The sequence below is a fragment of the Pelobates fuscus genome, chromosome 11 (genome assembly GCF_036172605.1).
Source record: "Pelobates fuscus isolate aPelFus1 chromosome 11, aPelFus1.pri, whole genome shotgun sequence".
In the NCBI taxonomy this organism is placed as follows: domain Eukaryota; kingdom Metazoa; phylum Chordata; class Amphibia; order Anura; family Pelobatidae; genus Pelobates; species Pelobates fuscus.
Genome location: NC_086327.1, coordinates 76,154,104 through 76,175,644, shown reverse-complemented (window position 1 = coordinate 76,175,644; position 21,541 = coordinate 76,154,104). Strand labels below are relative to the sequence as shown.

The 21,541-nt window shown below is 39.2% G+C and overlaps 1 protein-coding gene across 1 annotated transcript in view; it reads left to right on the top strand.

The window, feature by feature from the left end:
- The window catches only part of GRIK4 (glutamate ionotropic receptor kainate type subunit 4), a 758,447-nt gene that overhangs the window by 458,940 nt on the left and 277,966 nt on the right, over window positions 1-21,541 (top strand). The window contains exon 4 of the mRNA XM_063436300.1: window positions 8,541-8,705. Coding sequence (XP_063292370.1) covers window positions 8,541-8,705 — 165 coding nt within the window. The remainder of the gene's footprint in view (window positions 1-8,540; window positions 8,706-21,541) is intronic.

Here is a 21,541-nt window from a genome sequence, read left to right as displayed (position 1 = left end):
CAGCAACAACTACAGTACACATCAGCCCAATGTATAGTAAAAACCAAAGAAAAACAAGTTACCTGCGCTCTCTCCTTAATCCCTATGTATATTTAAACAAATGGAGGTCATTTAGTTACTCCAATGGCCATTGGGCAGAATGCCCGCCTGCCAACGTCAAGGCTTACCTCCCTAAGCGGGTCCTACACTGACCCTTTACCTTGCTTCCTTGAGATTCTGGCAAAGATATCTCTAATGAGACAGAGAGGGGTATTTTTTATATACACCCCTATATATTTATTAACCCTTAATAGGGAACACATGGGATGGGCGGCAGCATTGTAACAAAGCTGTGTGATACAAAAAAGTGAATACAAATACAGAAAGATCAGTCCTGCGCTCACTCCCATCACGCATGGGCGGCAGCAACAACTACAGTACACATCAGCCCAATATATAGTAAAAACCAAAGAAAAACAAGTTACCTGCGCTCTCTCCTTAATCCCTATGTATATTTAAACAAATGGAGGTCATTTAGTTACTCCATGGCCATTGGGCGAAATGCCTGCCTGCCAACGTCAAGGCAGACCCCCCTAAGTGGGTCCTACACTGACCCTTCAGCTTGCTTCCTTGAGCTTCTGCCTTGACGTTGGCAGGTGGGCATTCCCTCCAATGGCCATTGGAGCAACTAAATTACTTCCATTTGTTTAAATATACATAGGGATTAAGGAGAGAGTGCAGGTAACTTGTATATAAAAAATACCCCTCTCTGTCTCATTAGAGATATCTTTGCCAGAAGCTCGAGGAAGCAAGGTGAAGGGTCAGTGTAGGACCCGCTTAGGGGGTGTCTGCCTTGACATTGGCAGGCGGGCATTCCTTTCAATGGCCATTGGAGTAACTAAATGACCTCCATTTGTTTAATGTGTGTCTGTCTTTGCATGTTTGTTACAAAATGGATTCACACACTGTAAGTGGTGACTTACAGTATACATTTTTAATTTCTAACACAAAATGTCTGCTAGTGAAATATACTGACGAACCATTTTTTTCATGCACTGACACAGCCAGGGGAGTTGTGGCTAGGGCTGCATAAACAGATACAAAGTGACTCCCAAATGACAGATAATTGAGCAATGAAACTTTAAAGGAATTATCTATACACTAAAATTCCTTCAATAACTTGTTTGTTTTGGTGACTATAGTGTTCCTTTAAGTCTTGTTTTCTGGCAATAGCCCTGCATTCATTATAGCTTACATTTTCCTTTGCCATGTATCAATCCCCCTTAACCAATTCATATATCCTTGCCTTGTAAGTTCAAGTCAAGTGCCTGTCCCTTCCAATGATTCTTAAGCCTATTCTCTGCCATATTCTGTCACTTGTAATCTCCTTCCCACATCATTTGCCCAAACAAATTCCTTTTCAGTTTTAGTGGACACATCTGCCTACTCATACCACTTTTTCACGCTATTACTAAATATGCACTGATCAGCAACAACATTAAAACCACTGACAGGTGAAGTGAATAACATTGATTAAATTGTTACAATGGCACCTGTCAATGTATGTGATATATTAGGCAGCAAATGGACAGTCAGTTCTTGAATTTCATGTGTTAGAGGCGAGAAAAAACGGGCAAGTGAAAAGATTTGAGTGACTTTGATGCATTGATGCACATGTGGAGCAAAGGCCAGCACATCGTTTTTGATCACACATAAGAGTTACTGTAGCTCAAATTTCTGAAAAATGTACAAAGATGCAAGTCGCAGTTTACTGTGTATAGGGCTACATAGTCACAGACCAGTCAGAGTGCTCATGATGACACCTGTCCAACACAAGAAGCAAATTCGATGGGGGCGGGATCCTCAAAACTGGACCATGGAGCAATGGAAGAAGGTCACTTGGTCTGATGAATTATGTTTTCTTTTAGATCAGGTGGATGACCAGGTGCACATGCCGTGTTTACCTGGGCAAGAGATGGCAAAAGGATCCATTATGGGAATGTTGTTGCTGATCAGTGCACACATATATATATATATATATATGCATGTGTGTGTGTGTGTATACATATATATGAGAGAGAGAACATATATATATATATATATATATATATATATATATATATATATATAGAGAGAGAGAGAGAGAGAGAGAGAGAGAGAGAGAGAGAGAGAGAGAGAGAGACAGACAGACAGACAGTGACAACTTGTGGCAGTGTTCCTGAGGAATGTTAGCCCATTGCTCATGAGCAATGACCTTCAGGTCAGTAATATTGTTTGGTTTGCATGCTGCAACCACCTTCTTTAAATCCTACCAAACATTTTTCCAGGGTTTTCAAGTCAGGTGACTGTGATGGCTACAGTATAATTTTCCAGGACATCTTCTGCAACAAAGCCTTGGTGGAATTTGAGGTATGTTGGGGATCATTGTCTTGTTGAAAGGTCCAATGATGCTTCAGCTTCCTCACAGATGGCATGACCTTTTATCCTAAGATTCCCTGATAGTTCAATGAATCTATCTTGGCTTCCACACGCAGCAGATTTCCAGTGCCAGAGGGTGCAGAGCAGCCCCCAAGCATCGCTGAGCCACCACCATGCTTAACTGTAGACAGAGTGTTCTTTTCTGCATATGCTTAATTCTTCTTTCTCAAGACATATCGCTGATCCATTGGACTCAAAAGTTCCAGTTGTGTTTCATCAATCCACAGAACAGAATCCCAAAACTTCTATGACTTATTAATATGATTTTGTGCATATTAGAGCTGACTTTTCTTGTGCTTTTGGGTCTGTAGTGGTGTAGGTCTTGGAGTTCTGGCATGAAAACCTTCTGAGTTTAGTACGCGTCTTACAGTGCCCACTGAAAACTCAGTGCCTCTTGCCACCAAGTCTTGCTGCAGGTCTTTTGCAGTCACTCGAGGGTTGCAGCCATTGATAGTTTCCTTTTATTCCCCATCCAGGTAGTGTAACTACTGTTTCTTCAAATTTGAACGTGCAAACTATGCTTTTAATGGCGTCTCTAGGAACATTCAGTGCCTTTACTATCTTTTTGTATCTTGTTTGTGAAGGGTGATGATCTCTTCTCTTAGCTTTGTGGACCATTCTTTTGACTTAGCCATATTTCTAACATGCAGTCAAACGTAATACTGAACAAACCCCTAGCAAGTTCATGTATTTCAAATGCTCCAGGTCAACCACACATTGGTTGGGAAAATTGTACAAAGAAAATGTACATGTACAAAATCAAAACACCAGTGTGAGTGTTGTGTAGAAAAACAATATTATACTGAAGAGTCAAATGAAATACACAGAAGATACATAAAAAAGAACTGTAATTAAAAGATTTAACCTGTTTAATAATGTATACATCATATACAACAGTGGAAGAAACAAAACCCAAAATAACAAACTGAACATCCATCAAATATAAGAATTTCCCCTCAAGGATTACTTTTTCACTAAAGGGTTTTACATTAAATTTGTGCATAAAACAAAATACTGCAGGGAGGCATTGCTAATAAGCAAAGCCTTACAGGGTGCAAATCCTATAATGCACTATCTGCTAGGGTATTAAATTAACTAAATTAATATACCATAAGGATGCATGCAAATCAAAAAAATATCAATAAGATCATATTTTATTACAAAGTACAAAAAACCCACACAATTACAAAACATGAGCTAGGCTTGCATCCTTGTGGTATGTTGATTGTTTTTAAATCTGTGTATCATCCCCTTCCCTTGTGCCAATACTGAAATGTGACAATGGCTAGAATGTAGATAATAAAATGGAGACATCTATAATTACAAAGGTCTGCTGCTACCTGCACTTTCCATTGAGCAAACTGGGCAAATGGTCCAAATCTATTGATGTTTAGAGGGCCTCCTCAACTGGCCCATAATGAATTATTGCAGAAGGTGCAGTTTTGCTCAAATGTTGTGGCGGCAGCACTTGAAGGGTTCCATGTACCAGAAGCTATACCTATAGAGGTACATGCTATGTCTTCCATGTTCCTCTGATAATTTAGTTATCTTTCAATACTTCAGCTTATTCTTGTGTTTACTTTACTTATTGTTCTCTTACCCCAGTTATGTGCAGTTCTAATACAAACCCCCTATGTAGAAGTTAGAGTGTAAAGATTTGACATTACATCATACCCTCCTACACTGCTCTGCTCCACTACCAAGTTATCAACAACACAGTGTACAGTGTTTAGTCTCTTTAAGTTTTCAATAGATGCAGAGCACCATCTAATTCTAGAAACTGGGACTTATCTACTCTGACGTATGCAATGCAATATGTGAGGGTCATTGAGGACATTTCTGAAGTGTTTTATTCTCAAACAAGTGATTTATGTAAAAATTTAAAGGGGAGGAGTAATCAGCTAAATGCACCCGCTAGATCAAATGGTGTCCACAGAGATTGTTTTTTTAATATTTTAGACCACTTTTTAGAATAGAACACTTTGAGAAATATCCCGTAGTGGCTTTATTTTGGTTAAAAAAACACAATAATGATCTGTTTATATGTGCAGTAGTAATATCTGTCTCTTTAAAACAAAACATTTAATGTTACTATTTTTTACAATCTCGGGTGTAATTTATGATATTATTATAAAGATTCCTATTATTCTTATTACTTAAATGGCAACAACATATTTTGCATATTACTTTTGTGGCACTTGACTGAATGGGACAAAAAATTGCAAAACAAAAGACATTTAAGTTAATTCCAAATTTATAAATTATTTAATAGTTTTAAATTCAACGAGAATTGCAAGCCTTAAGAACAAAGGGTGTGTAACAAAAAATGGTAGTTTGTTTGTGAACACAGCAAATTTGTTGTGCATCATATGATTATACCGTGAGGTGCTAAATTATTTCTCTCACAATCAGATAAAGTATCAGCATGCATAAGAAGGTAAAGAGAGCCCTAATGAAAAATGTTCTGAAGAGAAACTGGTCAGTAAAAAGCCATTGATCTTGTCCCTGGCAAATATAGTGCAGATTACATGAAAGGGTCCTGGAGCAATTAGAGTATGTGTCCTTCCTTGATCGACACTAAACTCCGCAACTCCTCAACTAAAATATAATGGAGCACGGTTTTTAAAAAGCTAGGTTATATTTTATGGATTTTATTTTATCAAAATATGTGGGTTTCTATGCTGTTAGGCTGCAGAAAATTCCAACAGTGCCCAAAGCATTAACAACTAAAGATATGCGGTTACCTCTGTTCATAGAAGCGCAATTTTTGCTGCCTTAAAAATGATCTAAAGATTTATTTCATTAAAAGCTGCAGGGGAGTTTGGAGCTTCTTCCGTACAAATCCATTTAGATTCCTGAAGAGAATGCACTTAAATCAGGTTTTTATATATCTTTATATATCTTTATATATCTTAATACAGGGAACAGCAGACAGATTTTGTAAGCAAATTAATACATGAAAACAAATCTATAACCGTGCCTCTTTAAATTGTCAAGATCACAAATAATGTACATGACGACTCCAGCTCAATTGCTGAAATTTCTCTTGAAATCTGGTCATCTATACTATAATCAATACAATATTAGTGTTCTGAGTAGGTAATACTACTGGTGGACTGACCATATGAGCACTTTGGCAATGCCAAAGGGATAAGGCCGTGGAGGGGGCCCCATCATGCTGCCGGGTTTTGGAGGCCCTCTGGACACTTGGGGTGCAGACAAGCCACCTTTGCCACTGGACCACCAGGAATTAGGGATCCCCATTCAACAGCCCAAACTAAGCCCCAGGAATGGGGGAAAAACTTTATTTAGTTTTTTTAAATAAATTTTTTGGTACTTTTCCCTCATTCCCTAACCCTCCACTGTTGCTCCTAACCTTACATTGCTGCTTATAACTCCCACAACTGCTCCAATTACAGCCTTTAACCCCCATTACTGCTTCCTTTAACCCCCATTTTATTCCCACCCCTCCTCACTACAGCGCTAAATCTCAGTTACTGCCCCTAGGTCCCACTACAGCCACTTTGACCAGATCTGTGTGTTGGTTTTCTTTTTCTCTAGAATGGGGGAGCAGTTGTTAACATGGTTTTGTCTGTTTCCATCAAACAGAGATGTTTTCAACTTTGAGGATTAACTGACACTAGTAAAACTTGGTGACAAGGTTGGACACCAGACAATAACTAGAAAGAAAGAGTTTAGGCGCTCACTAAAAAAAACAAAAGGCAGCAGTGAACCTGCAGGACTTCCCAATGCCTGCTATATGGTGAACAGAAATGTGAAAACAGTGGTAAACCGCGCCAAAAATATTCAAATAATCATATCATACATACATATCGTTCTTGAGTGATACAGCATGTAGAAACCTCAAAACAGATAAGAGTAATAAAAATAATAGTGCAGTATGTTTAAAGATATTATGGGTTGTGTAGTTATAAACAGAATAAACTGTAGATAAAAGGCAAACTCACACTTTGCAGAGCTGCTAAGAGCTGCTGTATAGCGCCTGGACGGTACAATCCCCGTCTTAGGATCTGAAGATATTGGGATGTCCAAACTCGGCAGTCATATATATGGGGGGAAAAAAACAAAATACACAAACCAATGGTAGAGTATCATAAACCAAAAGTTGTAAAAGAAAATGTAGGTATCCTACTTACAGTGTCCAGAGCAATGACTTGCTCTGGTGATGATAGCTTGTGGTGGTATGATCCCCACCAAAGGATATGTGGATGTAACAGGAAACCAGCAGCACCAGGAAATATGTAGGAGCCAAAGGATTTGGGTAAAAAGCTTCAATTTATTTCACAAAATATATTAAAAAAACATGTATGTAAAAATGTAAGATAGCTTTAAGTCCTTCTCTTGACGCGTTTCGCCCGGGTTTGGGCTTTATCAAAAGTGTGGGTGTCCTTGGCATTCCCAGACAATAACTGGCTTTTTACAGTTTCCATTACAGTCAATGTCATCAGGTAACAGTAAAGTCTGCTGGTAAATTCTTGTCACTAATGGTGAGATATTTAAATTAGGAAACATAACATTTTAGTTAGGAAACAAAGGATGTGAGTTGCCAGTGTAACAAAGGCAGAATCTGATAGTACAGAAATAATTCTAGAGAGGTCGATCACCCGTCTCCGAGTGCTGCGGATATATAAAGATAATCCGATGCATAGGGGAAAGGCTGGATTACCTGTAAGTGACTACATTGGGCTGTACAGAATGGAGAGCGACATGGTGCCAGACATTCATGATTGCTCCAATAAAATGCTGCACCTAGGTCAGAGTTGGAGTCACTTTATCCTTCAGCCACACTGAATCCAGAATCAACCATGTTGCAATAGCTCATTTGACTGCTGGTCATGGTTTGGTTTGTGCCAAATGCACTGCCTGATAATATTAAGAAATGATGGGAGGCCCAGACCTCCCATCTCTTTAGGACATGTTAGTTGATCGTATATAAGCCCTGGACTACTTACTTTCCACACTTATTGAAACAGGTCTGCGTTAAAAGAGGAGAGAAAATATACAGGGCAGATATATGGAAATGGTCTGAAATGGAGTAATCTAGGTTATATATTCATTTTATTTAAATTTATGTGGCCAAGAAAAGTATGGAACCGACTAGGTTCTCATATCTTTTTGAAACCGGGCCAGCATCGGAAGTAAATTCAGGTGGTAAAGTGTTGAAAGGTCACAGGGGACAAACACCACTAGGTATTTAAGATTTTCTTGACATTAATGGAAAGGAAATGTGTTCGCAGGTGGGGAGCACTCCTTATCTGGTAAAAATAGATTTAGGCCTTCTGATTTATCTATTATCGATTCAAAATTACTCAATTCCCCATATTTATGAAATCCTCGCACAATGTCTGGGAGAGATTGGAGGACCAATAAATCAAGAAATGGTTTCAATGTCAGAACAAACAGCAACAGTGTCAGGAGGGCTGCTGGATATGGCTACTGGATCTGTGAGTGCTCCATTAATCTAAATTCTGGCCATTGGGACCATATATAAAGCTTGGACCATTTGCAAAAAGTTATCCCCAAATTCCATCTCCCAGAGAGTTTGACACATGAATAACAAATCCACCTGGATGAATGTCTTCTCCACATCAGTAGAGTGGAGGAGATCTTATTTTGCTTTTTTTGTGATGTGTACAGATAGAGACCAATCCTTAAACACATATGTGTGGGCTACCCACACTGAAACAAAGGATAGCCAGTTGACAATTGTTGGCAAAGTATTGAGTAAGTGAGTAAGCTGCTTCTTTGAGTATTTCTTGGTCAAAAACTATTGATTCATTAATGGAGTGATCAGACCACATCATGAAAACTATATATCTTCAAGTACATATTAAATATCAAAGAGAAGATTAACTCATTAAACAAAGTAGTTCTCTTATATATGCTTGATTTTCAATCTTTCTACCTGGAAAAAATAAAAAGAATAACAATATACAAAATAAGAACATTTCTATAAACTGATTTTTAATACATATAAGTAAATAACTTTGGACTACTTATAGTCATATTTTATAAACGTTTGTCAAACTTTTTATTTCATCTGTATATTTTTGTTTTATCAGCTGCCATCCTAGATGACCCAATGGAATGCAGCAGAGGAGAAAGACTGTCCATAACATTGGCCAAGGAACGAATAAACCAAGCCCCAGAACGGCAAGGCAAAGCCAAGTTGGAAGTGGACATATTTGAACTTTTGAGGGACAGCGAGTATGAAACAGCAGAAACTAGTAAGTACTGTCCTATGCTTTGGCTTTCCATACTAACCAAACACATTGTGACGTTGATATTATATTATTTAATTTAAATGGTGTAATACTTCAAATTGTTATATTGCAGAGTTAAAGATGGAATACTGATTCTTAAAAATGTAGACTTATATTTTTAGGATCACGGTGCAAAATGAGACAAAGTAGGGAGATAGCATTTTGCTTTTTGTTTTCAATACTAACCTATACTTCCATTTTTTTTAATCATCACACCCCTTTCTCATCTAAAGCAACTCTAATGTCAATGGGCAGCACCCAATTGGACATCTCTTCCCCTCCCTACTATTGAAGTAATTATCACCTTCTCTTCTTGTTACAATCACTTGCAATAATATAATTTAATTAAATAGAAATGTGTGCATTTAGCACTAAAACAGTGCAATTCCTCAATGTACAGCACTAACAAATAAAATTGTAATCTGCAATCTAGACAACTATTATTTAAATTATAATAGGCTACTACACGTAGTCTATGTATTCCAAGAATAACAAGCATTAATGTAGAATAGAAAAATAAATAAAGTTTTGTAAATTGTTTATCATTGCATATATCATGTATAATTACAAAAGCACTCAAATCTATTAATTTTCTTAACCATTACAGCAGTGTTGATTCTGTCTGTTGAGAAACACATATAGTACTGTACAAAAGGCTTATGCAACGGATACATAAAAGATAAATATATTTTTTTTTAAAATGTAAATGATTGTTTTCTCAAAAAAAAAAAAAAAAACTTAAAACATAAATGTTAAAGCAATAATATATTTTTCCCAAGCATTTAGAGGTTCCCCAATTATGTATTAATAACATTTTATTCTGTGTACCATATTTGATACATTCAACCTTCAGGTCTCCTGTTTCAAAATATTAATATATTGCGTAGCTACATCAAATATTCTGATGGTTTGACATAACAGACTGATGGAAAAACTGGGGTACCTTGAATAGAGGTCTGAATAGATCTACTCTAATACACGTTGACCTATATAAACTTGTAATTGTCAGTCTTGGCCTTAGGAAATCAAGAAAAGCTGACATATTACAAGATCTTCTGAACAGAAACAATGTCTATTAACCTATTAAAGCTTGTGACGAGGCATTAAAAGTCACATCCCATGGGGAAGGGGCCTTTGAAATAATGAGGGGAGGGGAACATAGTCATCAAGTGGGGGAATCTTAAATATTTCAAGGATGAGTGGGTGGGGGAAATAGTAATATTCAGGAGACAGGAACTAGTGCCCCCTAGCTTCCATTAATTGGCGGCTGGTGTGGGCCCTAGTAATAATAATTAGGGTGGATAACCCACCTGCCCCCCTAACCCCAACCATGGGTGATGTTTGAGGCCATGATTATTAAACAATAGGAGGGTGGACATGCCATTGTACAAATTGTAGTCCCCCCCTCCCCCTTTGCCACCTCCTGGATGCAGTGTGTATAGTGGATTGATGCAGTGTGTGTGTGTAGTGCATGCAGTGTGTGAAGTGTATGTAGTAGGTATATTGTATGTAGTGTGAGTGTGTGTGTGTAGTGGATGTAGTGTGTGTGTAGTGGATGCAGTGTGTGTGTGTGTTTAGTGGATGCAGTGTGTGTAGTGCCTGTAGTGTGTGTGTGTGTAGTGCATGTAGTGTGTGTCTTGTATGCAGTGTTTAAAGTGGATGCAGTGTGTTTGTAGTGCATGCAGTGTGCGTGTAGTGCTTGTGTAGTTCATGTAGTGTGTGTAGTGCATGCAGTGTGTTTGTGTGTTCATAATGGAGGTAGTGTGTGTGGTGCATGTAGTGTGTATTTTATGCACTATGTGTAGTAAATACTATTGTGGGTATGTATAGTGGATGCAGTGTGTTTGTAGTGCATGCAGTGTGTGTGTGTAGTGCATGTAGTGCATGTAGTATGTGTGTTTTAATGGGGGGGTTGAGAAGTTTTTTTTAGTTTTTTTGTTGTCATGTTTATTCTTCTCCGCCTACCTCTTATTTGTGGGTAGGGAGGGAGGATACTTAACCCCTGGTGGACCGGTGACTCAGTAAAGTTGAAGATGGTAAAGAGGGGGCCAGAGCTGTAATCTCCACTCCAGCAGCAGGTACTGTTCTCTCCTCCCACAAGCCAAGAGAGCGCTGTTGCTGGGTTGCTACGGCAATGCTCCAGCATGCTGTAACGGATCACCTGGCACCCCGACTGGGTACCTCCTTTGAAGGATGCCCCTAGCGCTTCCTGAGGACTCCAAGCACTGCAGCAGACACCATAACCACCTTCAAGAGCAAAACAAGAACAAACTCTTACAAGAGCTTAGCAGTGAATATAGCAAGAGTATGTAGAGCATAGCAATCCCTTGTAGCAGATTCCCCCAATAAGAGACGGCACTCCAAATTGAGGGTGAAGTAGAACTGACTGTACTGGCACATACAGCCTCTTTTATTCACAATCTACACACATAGTACTGCCCACAGGGTTTTACAGAACAACCAATAACACACGTACATTACAGAAAACACTTCCAGCAATTATACACAAAATCCTCCCCTCTGCCTGTGATATAATTATGGTACACAATGGGTTAACATAATTATCACAAGCAGAAAAAATATACATCCAATCTTCAAAAAAATTACATATTCAGAATCAGCAACCACTTTAAACATAAACACTCTCAAAAATCAGACAAATCCATCCAGTAGATCAAAAGTTAGCTGGGAGTCCTTTATGACCGACCGCAAGCACATTTTCCTGCCCAAAACAGTTCCATGGATTTGGGCTGTGCGGTCGGTCTATTTTACACAGAAAAATGACTAAGTCCCATTCGAATGCACGAACGGGGCCGTTCGTGCATTTAGCTTAGTATAGCAGTGAGTTCAAACTGCCGACCAGGACTTAGTCTCTGCAGCTGAAAAAGGAGTGTAGGAGAAGGTAAGGGTCATTGAAATGTGTAGCCGATTTTATTTCCATGGATTTGGCTACACATACCGCTGACCTCGTTCGAATGAACAAAGATGGCCGCCGCCACGTGTTCGTTTGTCGAATGGCGGCCACTTCGGCACTTCGGCTGCATCCGAGGTGCCAATTTAAAGCTGCCGAACTGCTCCAATACAATTTAAAGGGGCAGCAAGTCTTTTAAAAGCCAATCTGCTAAAATAGTCTTTAACAGGCAATATCTTCCAGGGGCCATAGTCTTAAAGGGACATTGTTCCCAAAAGTCACAGTATGCCCCCAGATGGTTCTTAAAGGGCCAGCAGCAGCATAATAAAATACAATATGCCCAAATACTGTATTTAAAGGGCGAAATCTCCCAGCGGCCATAGTCAGCAGGCAGGAGGCGGGCAAACAGGCTTCTAAATACTTATAGCACCCTTGTTTGCTCATTGAAATGTGTAGCCGATTTCATTTCCATGGATTTGGCTACACATACCGCTGACCTCGTTCGAATGAACAAAGATGGCCGCCTCCACGTGTTCGTTTGTAGAATGGCGGCCACTTCGGCACTTCGGCTGCATCCGAGGTGCCAATTTAAAGCTGCAGAACTGCTCCAATACAATTTAAACACCAGTCTTTTAAAATCCAATCTGCTAAAATAGTCTTTAACAGGCAATATCTTCCAGGGGCCATAGTCTTAAAGGGGCATTGTTCCCAAAAGTCACAGTATGTCCCCAGATGGTTCTTAAAGGGCTAACAGCAGCATAATAAAATACAATATGCCCAAATACTGTATTTAAAGGGCCACATCTCCCAGGGGCCATAGTCAGCAGGCAGGAGGCGGGCAAACAGGCTTCTCCAATGCCCAGTGGCGAGATTGGTTTCACCACACATGCTTTGCATGCCGTGGAGCGTTGCCATGGTAACCAGCAGCAATGCTCTCGCAGCCTGAGGGAGGAGAGAACAGTGCCTACTGCTGCAGTGGAGATTACAGCTTTGGGCCCCTTCTTCACTAACCAAGACTGTAAGGGGCCCTGAACAGCATATACCTGTAGCTGTAATCGCTGTAGATATAAGCATAGGCGGCCCGGGCCCCTTACAGCAAATTTCTTAAAGGTACAGGGGTGGCAATATGCCGCCCCTGTGAAAGTGCCTCCTAGAGCGGTGATCTCACCAGGACCAATGGACGAGCCAGCCCTGGTCACACTGGTGTTTAGTGAATAACCCTGTAAATGTAACATTGCTACAAGTCGATTGCAGTGTTCCAGTAATTTGGCATTATTAATGCAATTTGATTTAGCTGAATAGTAGGGTAAAGTCAGGAAACACCCTGACAGACTCACACATGTGTCTGTATCTGATGAACATCACTCAGTTTCCAACTGTAAAGTTAAAAAAAGTTTAAAAAAATATATATATATAGTGTAAGACTATGTAGAAGCATGTTGATGTCCATTTGTATCCATGTAAAAACCATAAGGATATGGTCAAAATCAATAAAGTTTATAAAAATGCAACAAAAATGCCAATGATCACATGAATGAACCTGGGGAGGGGGGGGGGGGGGGGGGAGTCAAAGTGTTTCTAGGCAAGACTGAATTTAATAATATGGAAATCTAACATCTGTATCTGAATGCAGCAAAAGATGTTCTAAGTTATAGGTGCTGTGGTGATCCCTTTCTCTTGTCAAACCACCCCAGAAGAGTTTGACAGAAAATCAGTGCCACCCATAAACCTCATAACCACTAAAACGAACTGTCGCTGTGATGATGCTTAGAGGGTCCATTTAATCTGTTTACTAACAGTCTTTCAAAGAGCACGGAAAGTCAGATGTCATTATATGCAGATGATACAAATGTATTTACTGTAATCCAATCTGAGCAGGATATCTGTTCTCTACATATCGTTTTGGATAAATAAAGAGACCCAGCAGCCAAGTGAGACAGTTATGCATTGTGGGGTGAGGAATAAATATGCAACATACTCTATAAATAATGTTAAGATAAAGATATACTTTAATGAGAAGGCCATGTGAATAACTACAGACCACATTCTAGACAATGTGCAATGTCACTTGGCACTGTAGAGTTTTTTTTAGAGTTTAGAATATCTGCTTGAAGCCTGAGATACATTTCCCAAACGTCTACTTAAACATATTTACTAATCATCTGCCAAAGAGAACTGCCTCGTTGCTGGATTGTGATTCAGCTTTTCCTGAGTAGCCTAAGACTTTTGTACAGTATTGTACATGTTCAAAGTGTTCAAAGTGAGGTCAATAATTCCATTATGGTGCCATAATGGCTTTGAATGAAAGATTTAGCCACAAACAATTAGTAAAGCATACATTTGTCTACTTCATGGCATTTGCCTATTTAATTGTTCAAGAACATAAGTGAAAAGGGTGAGTTGTTCATTCATAGTACAACATGACATTCTATCTAAATACTTTCAGCACCCTTGTTTGCTCATTGATATATACTCATGTCCAACCTACCTCATGCAAGACAAAAGCTACATTTTTGGAATAACCACTGCTCGGTCATCTGCTTGACAGAACAAGTGCTGTATCAACCAGATGAGCTCAAAAACTCCGAGCACTACTCGGTATAAATAGACTTCCTGTTTTATAAAAGAAAATTGTTCTATACTTATGAAATATTTACGTAGTTATTAACCATGGCAACATTGATTTATGAGTAGTTTTTCACACACAGCAAATTGGACAAGAAGCAGAACTGAACTATCATATTATCATAAATAGGACTACCCTCTCCATATCTCACAGTCTATGTTACTAACATAGCAAACCCCAACACCTCCAAAAAGAAGGGTGGGAATGGGCAAGAATAAAATATGATTTTTAATAACGTGAAAAAACATTTGTTGTAAGTATGGAACAATTTTCTATTTTTTGTTGTATTAAATCATGGCAGCATTGGCTTCTACTAAAATAAAATATGTATATTCAGTGACAGATAATAGAAAGTGCACAGATAGCTTAAAGTATGATGACTACAAATGGACTGCACTAATGCAAGTTCACATTCCAAAGAGCCTAATGCCAAAAGCCATAACCAAGATACTAATCTCGTAGCCTGCACAAAAAAATCAATTGCATAAAAAAAAGGAATATGCTCTGGCAGATTCTGAAATACCAATAATACATCAGAGATGGTAATAAAATTATAGGAAATTAAATACATATGTACATAGAAACTGTAAGATAACTAGACTTGCACAAGGAAGCAGAATGTTAGAGGAGACTGCTATATTCAAACTGTATTTTAGAACAGAACAATCCTTTAATCAACTGAACTTCATTATCTGAAAAAAGGAGATAGGGTCGCACTCAATCACATCAATTTAAACACAGGGTGCTACTGGGCAAGGGTCAGCAAAAAAAAACCCAAGAAATGTATGCATATAGAAAGAATCCCAGGCACTCACTGTGATTGTTCTTCAAGCAGGTTTATTGCAACGTTTCGACCTCAATGAGGTCTTTTTCAAGCTTGAAAAAGACCTCATTGAGGTCGAAACGTTGCAATAAACCTGCTTGAAGAACAATCACAGTGAGTGCCTGGGATTCTTTCTATATGCATACTGAACTTCATTATCAACAGCAACAAGTATTCAATACATTAGAGATTGTCTTTAAAAAAGCAAAATGCTAATTGAAAATGAGATAATAAAAAACATAGATCTTTGTAGTAGCTCACAGGAAACTAAGTCAGACTATAATAACAACCATGTAATGTCCTGATTAAGGAATGATACAAATAAATCAATAAATGTAAGAGGGGATTCTGGGAACCCCATAATCATTAGGAGAGATAAGCCAAATAGCATCCGACTAATGTCCCTTTCTTAGAACATCTAGGCAAAGAAGACAATAAAGAATCGGAACTCTGTAGCACAAAAAAAAGAAAAATACCAGCTGTTAGAATACAAAACTGGCAAAATTCCTTGTACTAGAGAATACAATAGATGTAGAAAAAAAACGAAAAACTTCACTTTTAATAAACTGAAATTAAAATTATAGATACATTAATTTACAATCATATCAAATATATAATCAATTATAAAGAATAAACTGAATTTATAAAGTTTCCCTCAATATTGTTAAGTTGACACAAATTTATCTAGGTTCTTCCTTGTGAAATATTAAATAGGGACATATAATCAGTGTAATGTCTAATGTAAATTATAGATGGCACCAGTTCTCCATGGCAACAACATTAATTTATCTGGCAGTTATGAAATTTTGATATTGACTTGAGCTCATTGTTCTTCATACCATAGTGCTATATATATATATATATATATATATATATATATGTATATATATATATATATATATATATATATATATATATACCAATTTGACGAGTGATCTTCTATTGACTTAATGAACATATTGTGTTGCTGTCACGAGTGATAGGGAACCTAACACAGACAGGACACAACAGACAGAATTGCAATACCGGTCCTTAGCATGGCCATACTATGCAAAAGAATAGTCAAAGTAAGCCAAGGTCAAAGGGAAATAGAGAGACGGAATACAAAGAGACAAGCCGAGGTCAGGGAGAAAACAGAGTAAATGTAAGACAAGCCAAAGTTCGGTAACCAAATAATCAGACACAGTATAACGCGCTATTGGGCTAAACAAAGACCACAACAGGGCACTGAGGCAAGGGGGAGGATATATTTATATACACACAGGGTGTGTCTGATTGGCTAACCTCCAATTAGTGTTAACCACAACACGTGTGAGGTGTTTCTTACCTCCCTTGTGGTCTCTGAGATCATCACTATGTGCTGGGTCACATGACCGGATCTGGTACACATCTGGTACACATATAAGGATGCTGCTCTGGAGAGTGCAGCGTCAGAAACACTGTCAGTCTGGAGCACGGCAGCAGGGACAGCCGCACGCCGTGTACAGGGACCTGATAGCGACACTCGTGGTGACGGGATAAGCAAGGCCACCATGAGCAGCTCGGAGGCAGGCGACCTTACATAACACCCCCAGACAACCGCCAGGAGTGTGGAAAGCCAAGGACTTCAAAGGAAAATGAGCGTGAAAGGCACGAACAAGACGAGGGGTGTTCAAATCAGAGGTGAATACCCAGGACTGCTCCTCTGGGCCGTACAATGGACCAGGTCCTGCAAGCTGCCTAGGCGAAAGCAGGAGTCGAGGAGGGACTGAACCTCGTACGCCTCACCAGAGTCAGCACGGACAGGACCAGGGCGTCTAACAGGCATTGTGTACCGGTTGCACAGGAGGGGTTTCAGAATGGGTGTGTGGAACGTATAAGGGATGCACAGGGACAGAGGGAAGTCCAAGGAGTAAGAGACTGGATTGACCCTGTGCAGAACCCTGTATGGACCGAAGAACTTGGGCGCCAGCTTTATAGAAGGGACATGGAGGCGAAGGTTCCTAAGAGACCACCAAACCCTATCACCAGGTACATAGCAGGGTGCCGCTGCCCTATGGTGATCAGTGAACCTCTTCTGGGACTCAGCTGCACAAGAGAGCTACATGGACCTGATCCCACATTTCCTGCAGAGCGTCAAGATGGTTGTCCAAAGTGGGTATTGCCTTGTTTGAGAACACTGAAGTATATTCATACTAAACCCATCCTTAGATATGATGCACACAATATGGCACCATATGCCTCTACTGGCATAGTATATGCATGAGAGACCATGTTCCTGGCAAACTCAGCCCATAGGGAAAGGCAGGACCAATTGTGCTCATTAACAAAGCAGCACAGGTAGAGTTCCAAAGACTGGTTCGCCGTTTCAGCATCACCATTTGACTGTGGGTAGTAGGAAGAGGAAAATGACAAATATATACCCATTTCTGCACAGAATCCCCTCCAAAACCTCAATATGAATTGGGAGCCCTGTCAGAGACTAGGTCTACTGGTATACCATGTAGCCTGAACACTTCCTTAGTGAAGCCAGTGAAGCCAGTTGCACAGCAGAAGGGAGCTTCTTCAGTGGAATGAAGTGAGCCATTTTGGAGAATCACCATTAAAATGACTGTATGGTCTTCAGAGGGGGGAAGCTCCACTATAAAATCTATAGAGAGTTGTGTCCAAGGAGTCTTAAGTTCCGACAGGGGCATAATAAAACCGAGTGGTTTGCTTGTAGGGGACTTAAATTGAGTACAGACTTGGCAAGCCTTAAAATACTCCATAACATCCTGTCTGGTAGAAGGCCACCAAAACTGTCTTGTTATGATTTCATATGTTTTGCTGATATCTGGGTGACCCGCTGTCTTTGCCCTGTGGTATAATGCCATAGCTTTTCTCCTGTCTCCTTCCCTGCACGAACAATAAACCAATGGGTGTTTCGGGTGGTGCTTGGTTTTGATAACATTTTATCTTATCGCGAAAGAGGGAGGAGATCACTAGGTGGGTAGCGGCAACAGTGTTTGCAGGAGAGACTATTGGTTCAGGGGGAGTAGGATCAGCTTCTAATGGCTCATGTTGCCTGGATATGGCATCCGCCTTGGTGTCTATACGTTATGGTGTATTGAAACGTGATAGGAACAAGGACCAGCTAGCTTGGTGAGAGGATAGCCGTCTGATGGGGTATCTCGATCCCTCCAGGAGGTGTCTACACTCCTTGAAAGCCAGAACTATGGCTAACAGTTCTCTTACATCATAGTTCCTCTCTGCATCTGATAATTTCTTGGAGAAATAACAACACGGGTGGAGAAGCTCATTGTGTGTCTTCCTTTGGGAGAGGATTGCACCAACCCCTGACTCAGACACATCCACTTAAACTATGAAAGGCAGTGATGGGTCAACATGGTGCAAAACAGGGGCTGACATAAACGCTTCCTTTAGCATTTCGAAGGCCACAAGAGCCTCGGGACCCCATTCACGTGGGTTGGTACCCTTTTATGTCAAATTGGTAATAGGGGCAACTATGGAAGTTCTTCATGAACTTTCTGTAATAGTTCACAAAACTTACGAATCTTTGTATGGCCTTAAGCCCTTGCGGAAGTGACCAGGACTTAATAGCCTCCAGTTTCTTGGAGTCCATACTAAACCCATCCTCAGATATGATGTAACCCAATAACTGCACAGAGGTCTTGTCGAAGAGACACTTCTCAAGCTTGCAATAAAGACCATTGTCCAGCAGTTTCTTAAATACTGATCTGATGTGTTTATGGTGGGTTTCAAGGTCTTGGTAATAAACAAGTATATTGTCCAGATACACCACTGCACATACATGCAGGAGATCCCAGAGGACGTCATTAACCCCTTAAGGACCAAACCTCTGGAATAAAAGGGAATCATGACATGTCACACATGTCATGTGTCCTTAAGGGGTTAATAAAGTCCTGGAAGACTGCAGGAGCGTTACATAGGCCAAAAGCCATTGCTAGGTATTCATAGTGGCCACTACGGGTATTGAAAGCAGTCTTACACTCATCCTGTTCCCTTATCCTGACAAAGTTGTAAGCTCCCCTAAGGTCCAATTTAGTATAATATTTAGAGCCCTTCACATGGTCAAAAAGCTCTGTAATAAGCGGAATGGGATACGCGTTGCATACCATGATCTTGTTAAGGCCCCTGTAGTTGATACAGGGCCTCAGATCACCCTCCTTCTTGGAGACAAAGTAAAAGCCAGCACCTACCGGAGAGGAGGATCTCCTAATAAAACCGTTCCTAAGGGATTCTTCTATGTACTCCTCCATAATCTTGTTCTCCAGCTCTGAAAGGAGATATACTCTGCCCAGATGGCGCAGCTTGCTGTGACAGGGTAAGCAAGGCCGTCGCGAGCGGCGTGGAGGCAGGGGACCTGGCACTTGCCCTGTTGATGTGCTTATTTATTTATTTATCTACTTTGTTTAGCTACCATTTGCCATAGAGACCATACCTACCAAGATCGGTATGTTGCCAATCACATGATGGGACTTACCTAAACATGGGCATTTGTTATGTTATCCTGCACCCTGAGAGTTTTCTATTTAATCAACTAATAATAGAAGAATTTGGTAGTCCCTATTAATTGGCTCCTGCTATCCATCTTTACTATCTGATCTATCTAATAGCTCACAGCTCAACCTTTACAATCCCTTTTCATATAGGGCTTCTTGCTCCCTATTTGATCTCCTGTAGATTGGCGCCATCTATGGTTTACCATAAGCCATTACAGTGATTTTATGTCTATTCAATGTTTCACTAGGGAGACCCTAAATAGATTTGTGTGAACTTCACAATGTTGAGGGAAACTTTAGAAAAGTTATGTATTCTTCATAATGTATTCTTCATTCTTCAAATTTAAGAGAATTTCCATTATCAAAAGTTACATTTTACTTTCTCTACACCTGTCGTGTTACTTAAGGGTTTCACCCCATTTAAGTATTGTTGGAGCAATCTTGTTGTTGGAGCTCTTCACCCACTACGTTGATAAAATTCCTTAGACTTTGCAAAGTGGCAGCGGTTATGTCATTATACACTTTGAAACTAAATTGTGAATTCCCTAAATTCTGAAATGTTAATTAACCTATCAAATAAAAACAGTAGCAAATAATGGTATATACATAACAAAAAATGTTTGTGCAGGATGATCCAAGGTCCACAGCACTACAGAATTTGCAGGCGCTATATAAATAATAAAATAATAATAATAAGTCTTATAAGAATCATCAATACCTTTTTTGGAAAATTTACTTCAAGGCAATAAGTAGTATAATAAAATGCTCTTTGCATGAAAACACCTCTAAATAAAACAGTTGGACTTAAATATGTGGTACGAGTTGACTCATGCATATTGTAGCATTGAAATGTCAATTAAATGCCAATACAGTCTTTGTGAGGTTTTCATAAAGGTTCTATACTTGGAATAGCTGTCACTCCTGACATAAACTGCTCGGCTACATAACCAATTAAATAATTGCTGTTAGGTGTCCTATTTCTATGTTTAATTAATCATCTCTATATATGTATTTTTCCCAAAAGGCTTTTATAGTATAGCATGACATGTAATGCCAATTATTGATGTCCGATAATTACTTGTGCACAACTCATTAATTTGTAAATGATCATGTTATAATCATGATAAAATAATACTGGTCAGTTATCTAAATATATCAGCTCTCCATGGAGCATCTTGAGAAACCGGCATTTAAAAAGTGACATTTATCACTCAGCAGTGCAGCAATGGAAATCATTGTAGTATTTGCCCCATTGAACAACTCATTCCAGCGAATATTTTAAAAGAGATTGTTTTTTACTGTGATTGATCAACTCTAAATCATAGGCAATGAAAGTGTAAATGCAACACATGCAGGGTTTATTCACTTGTAGTGACTTGAAATATGAACTGCAAAATTTAGGCAAAAATAGCAAATTTGGAAAATTTTTACTTGCCTATAGTTATCACTACCCTGAATTCTTCTCCCAGTTTTTAATTCAACGGACCACTACAGTTAGAATTTAAAAAAAAAAACTTTTTTTTAGTGAATTAACTCCAATATGTAGTAAAGACAAAGATGTACATACCAGGTCTGTGATGCTAGAATATGAAGTAGAAATATAGAAATAAAAATAATAGCAACTCAACATGTTAATTTGTACAGTTTGTTTGACAAGAAAGTCCTAATCCCTTATTCCTGACAATTTTGATAAAAGTGTCTGTTCTCAAATGTCATGTCAGATATTTATTTACATGTTAAAAGTATGAAGTTGTTATAGTGCCAGAATGTCCTGAACACCGTGTTAAAGTTTAGAAGACTACCTGCTCTGATCCCTGGTTTCCAATGATCTCCAAAGGCTATGTAGTGATAGGCTGAGCGTGTCAATACTGTTAATGGCATCAGGAATGCCCTGGCACTCTGTTTCAGAACAGTTTGACAACTTGCCAAGATGAGCAC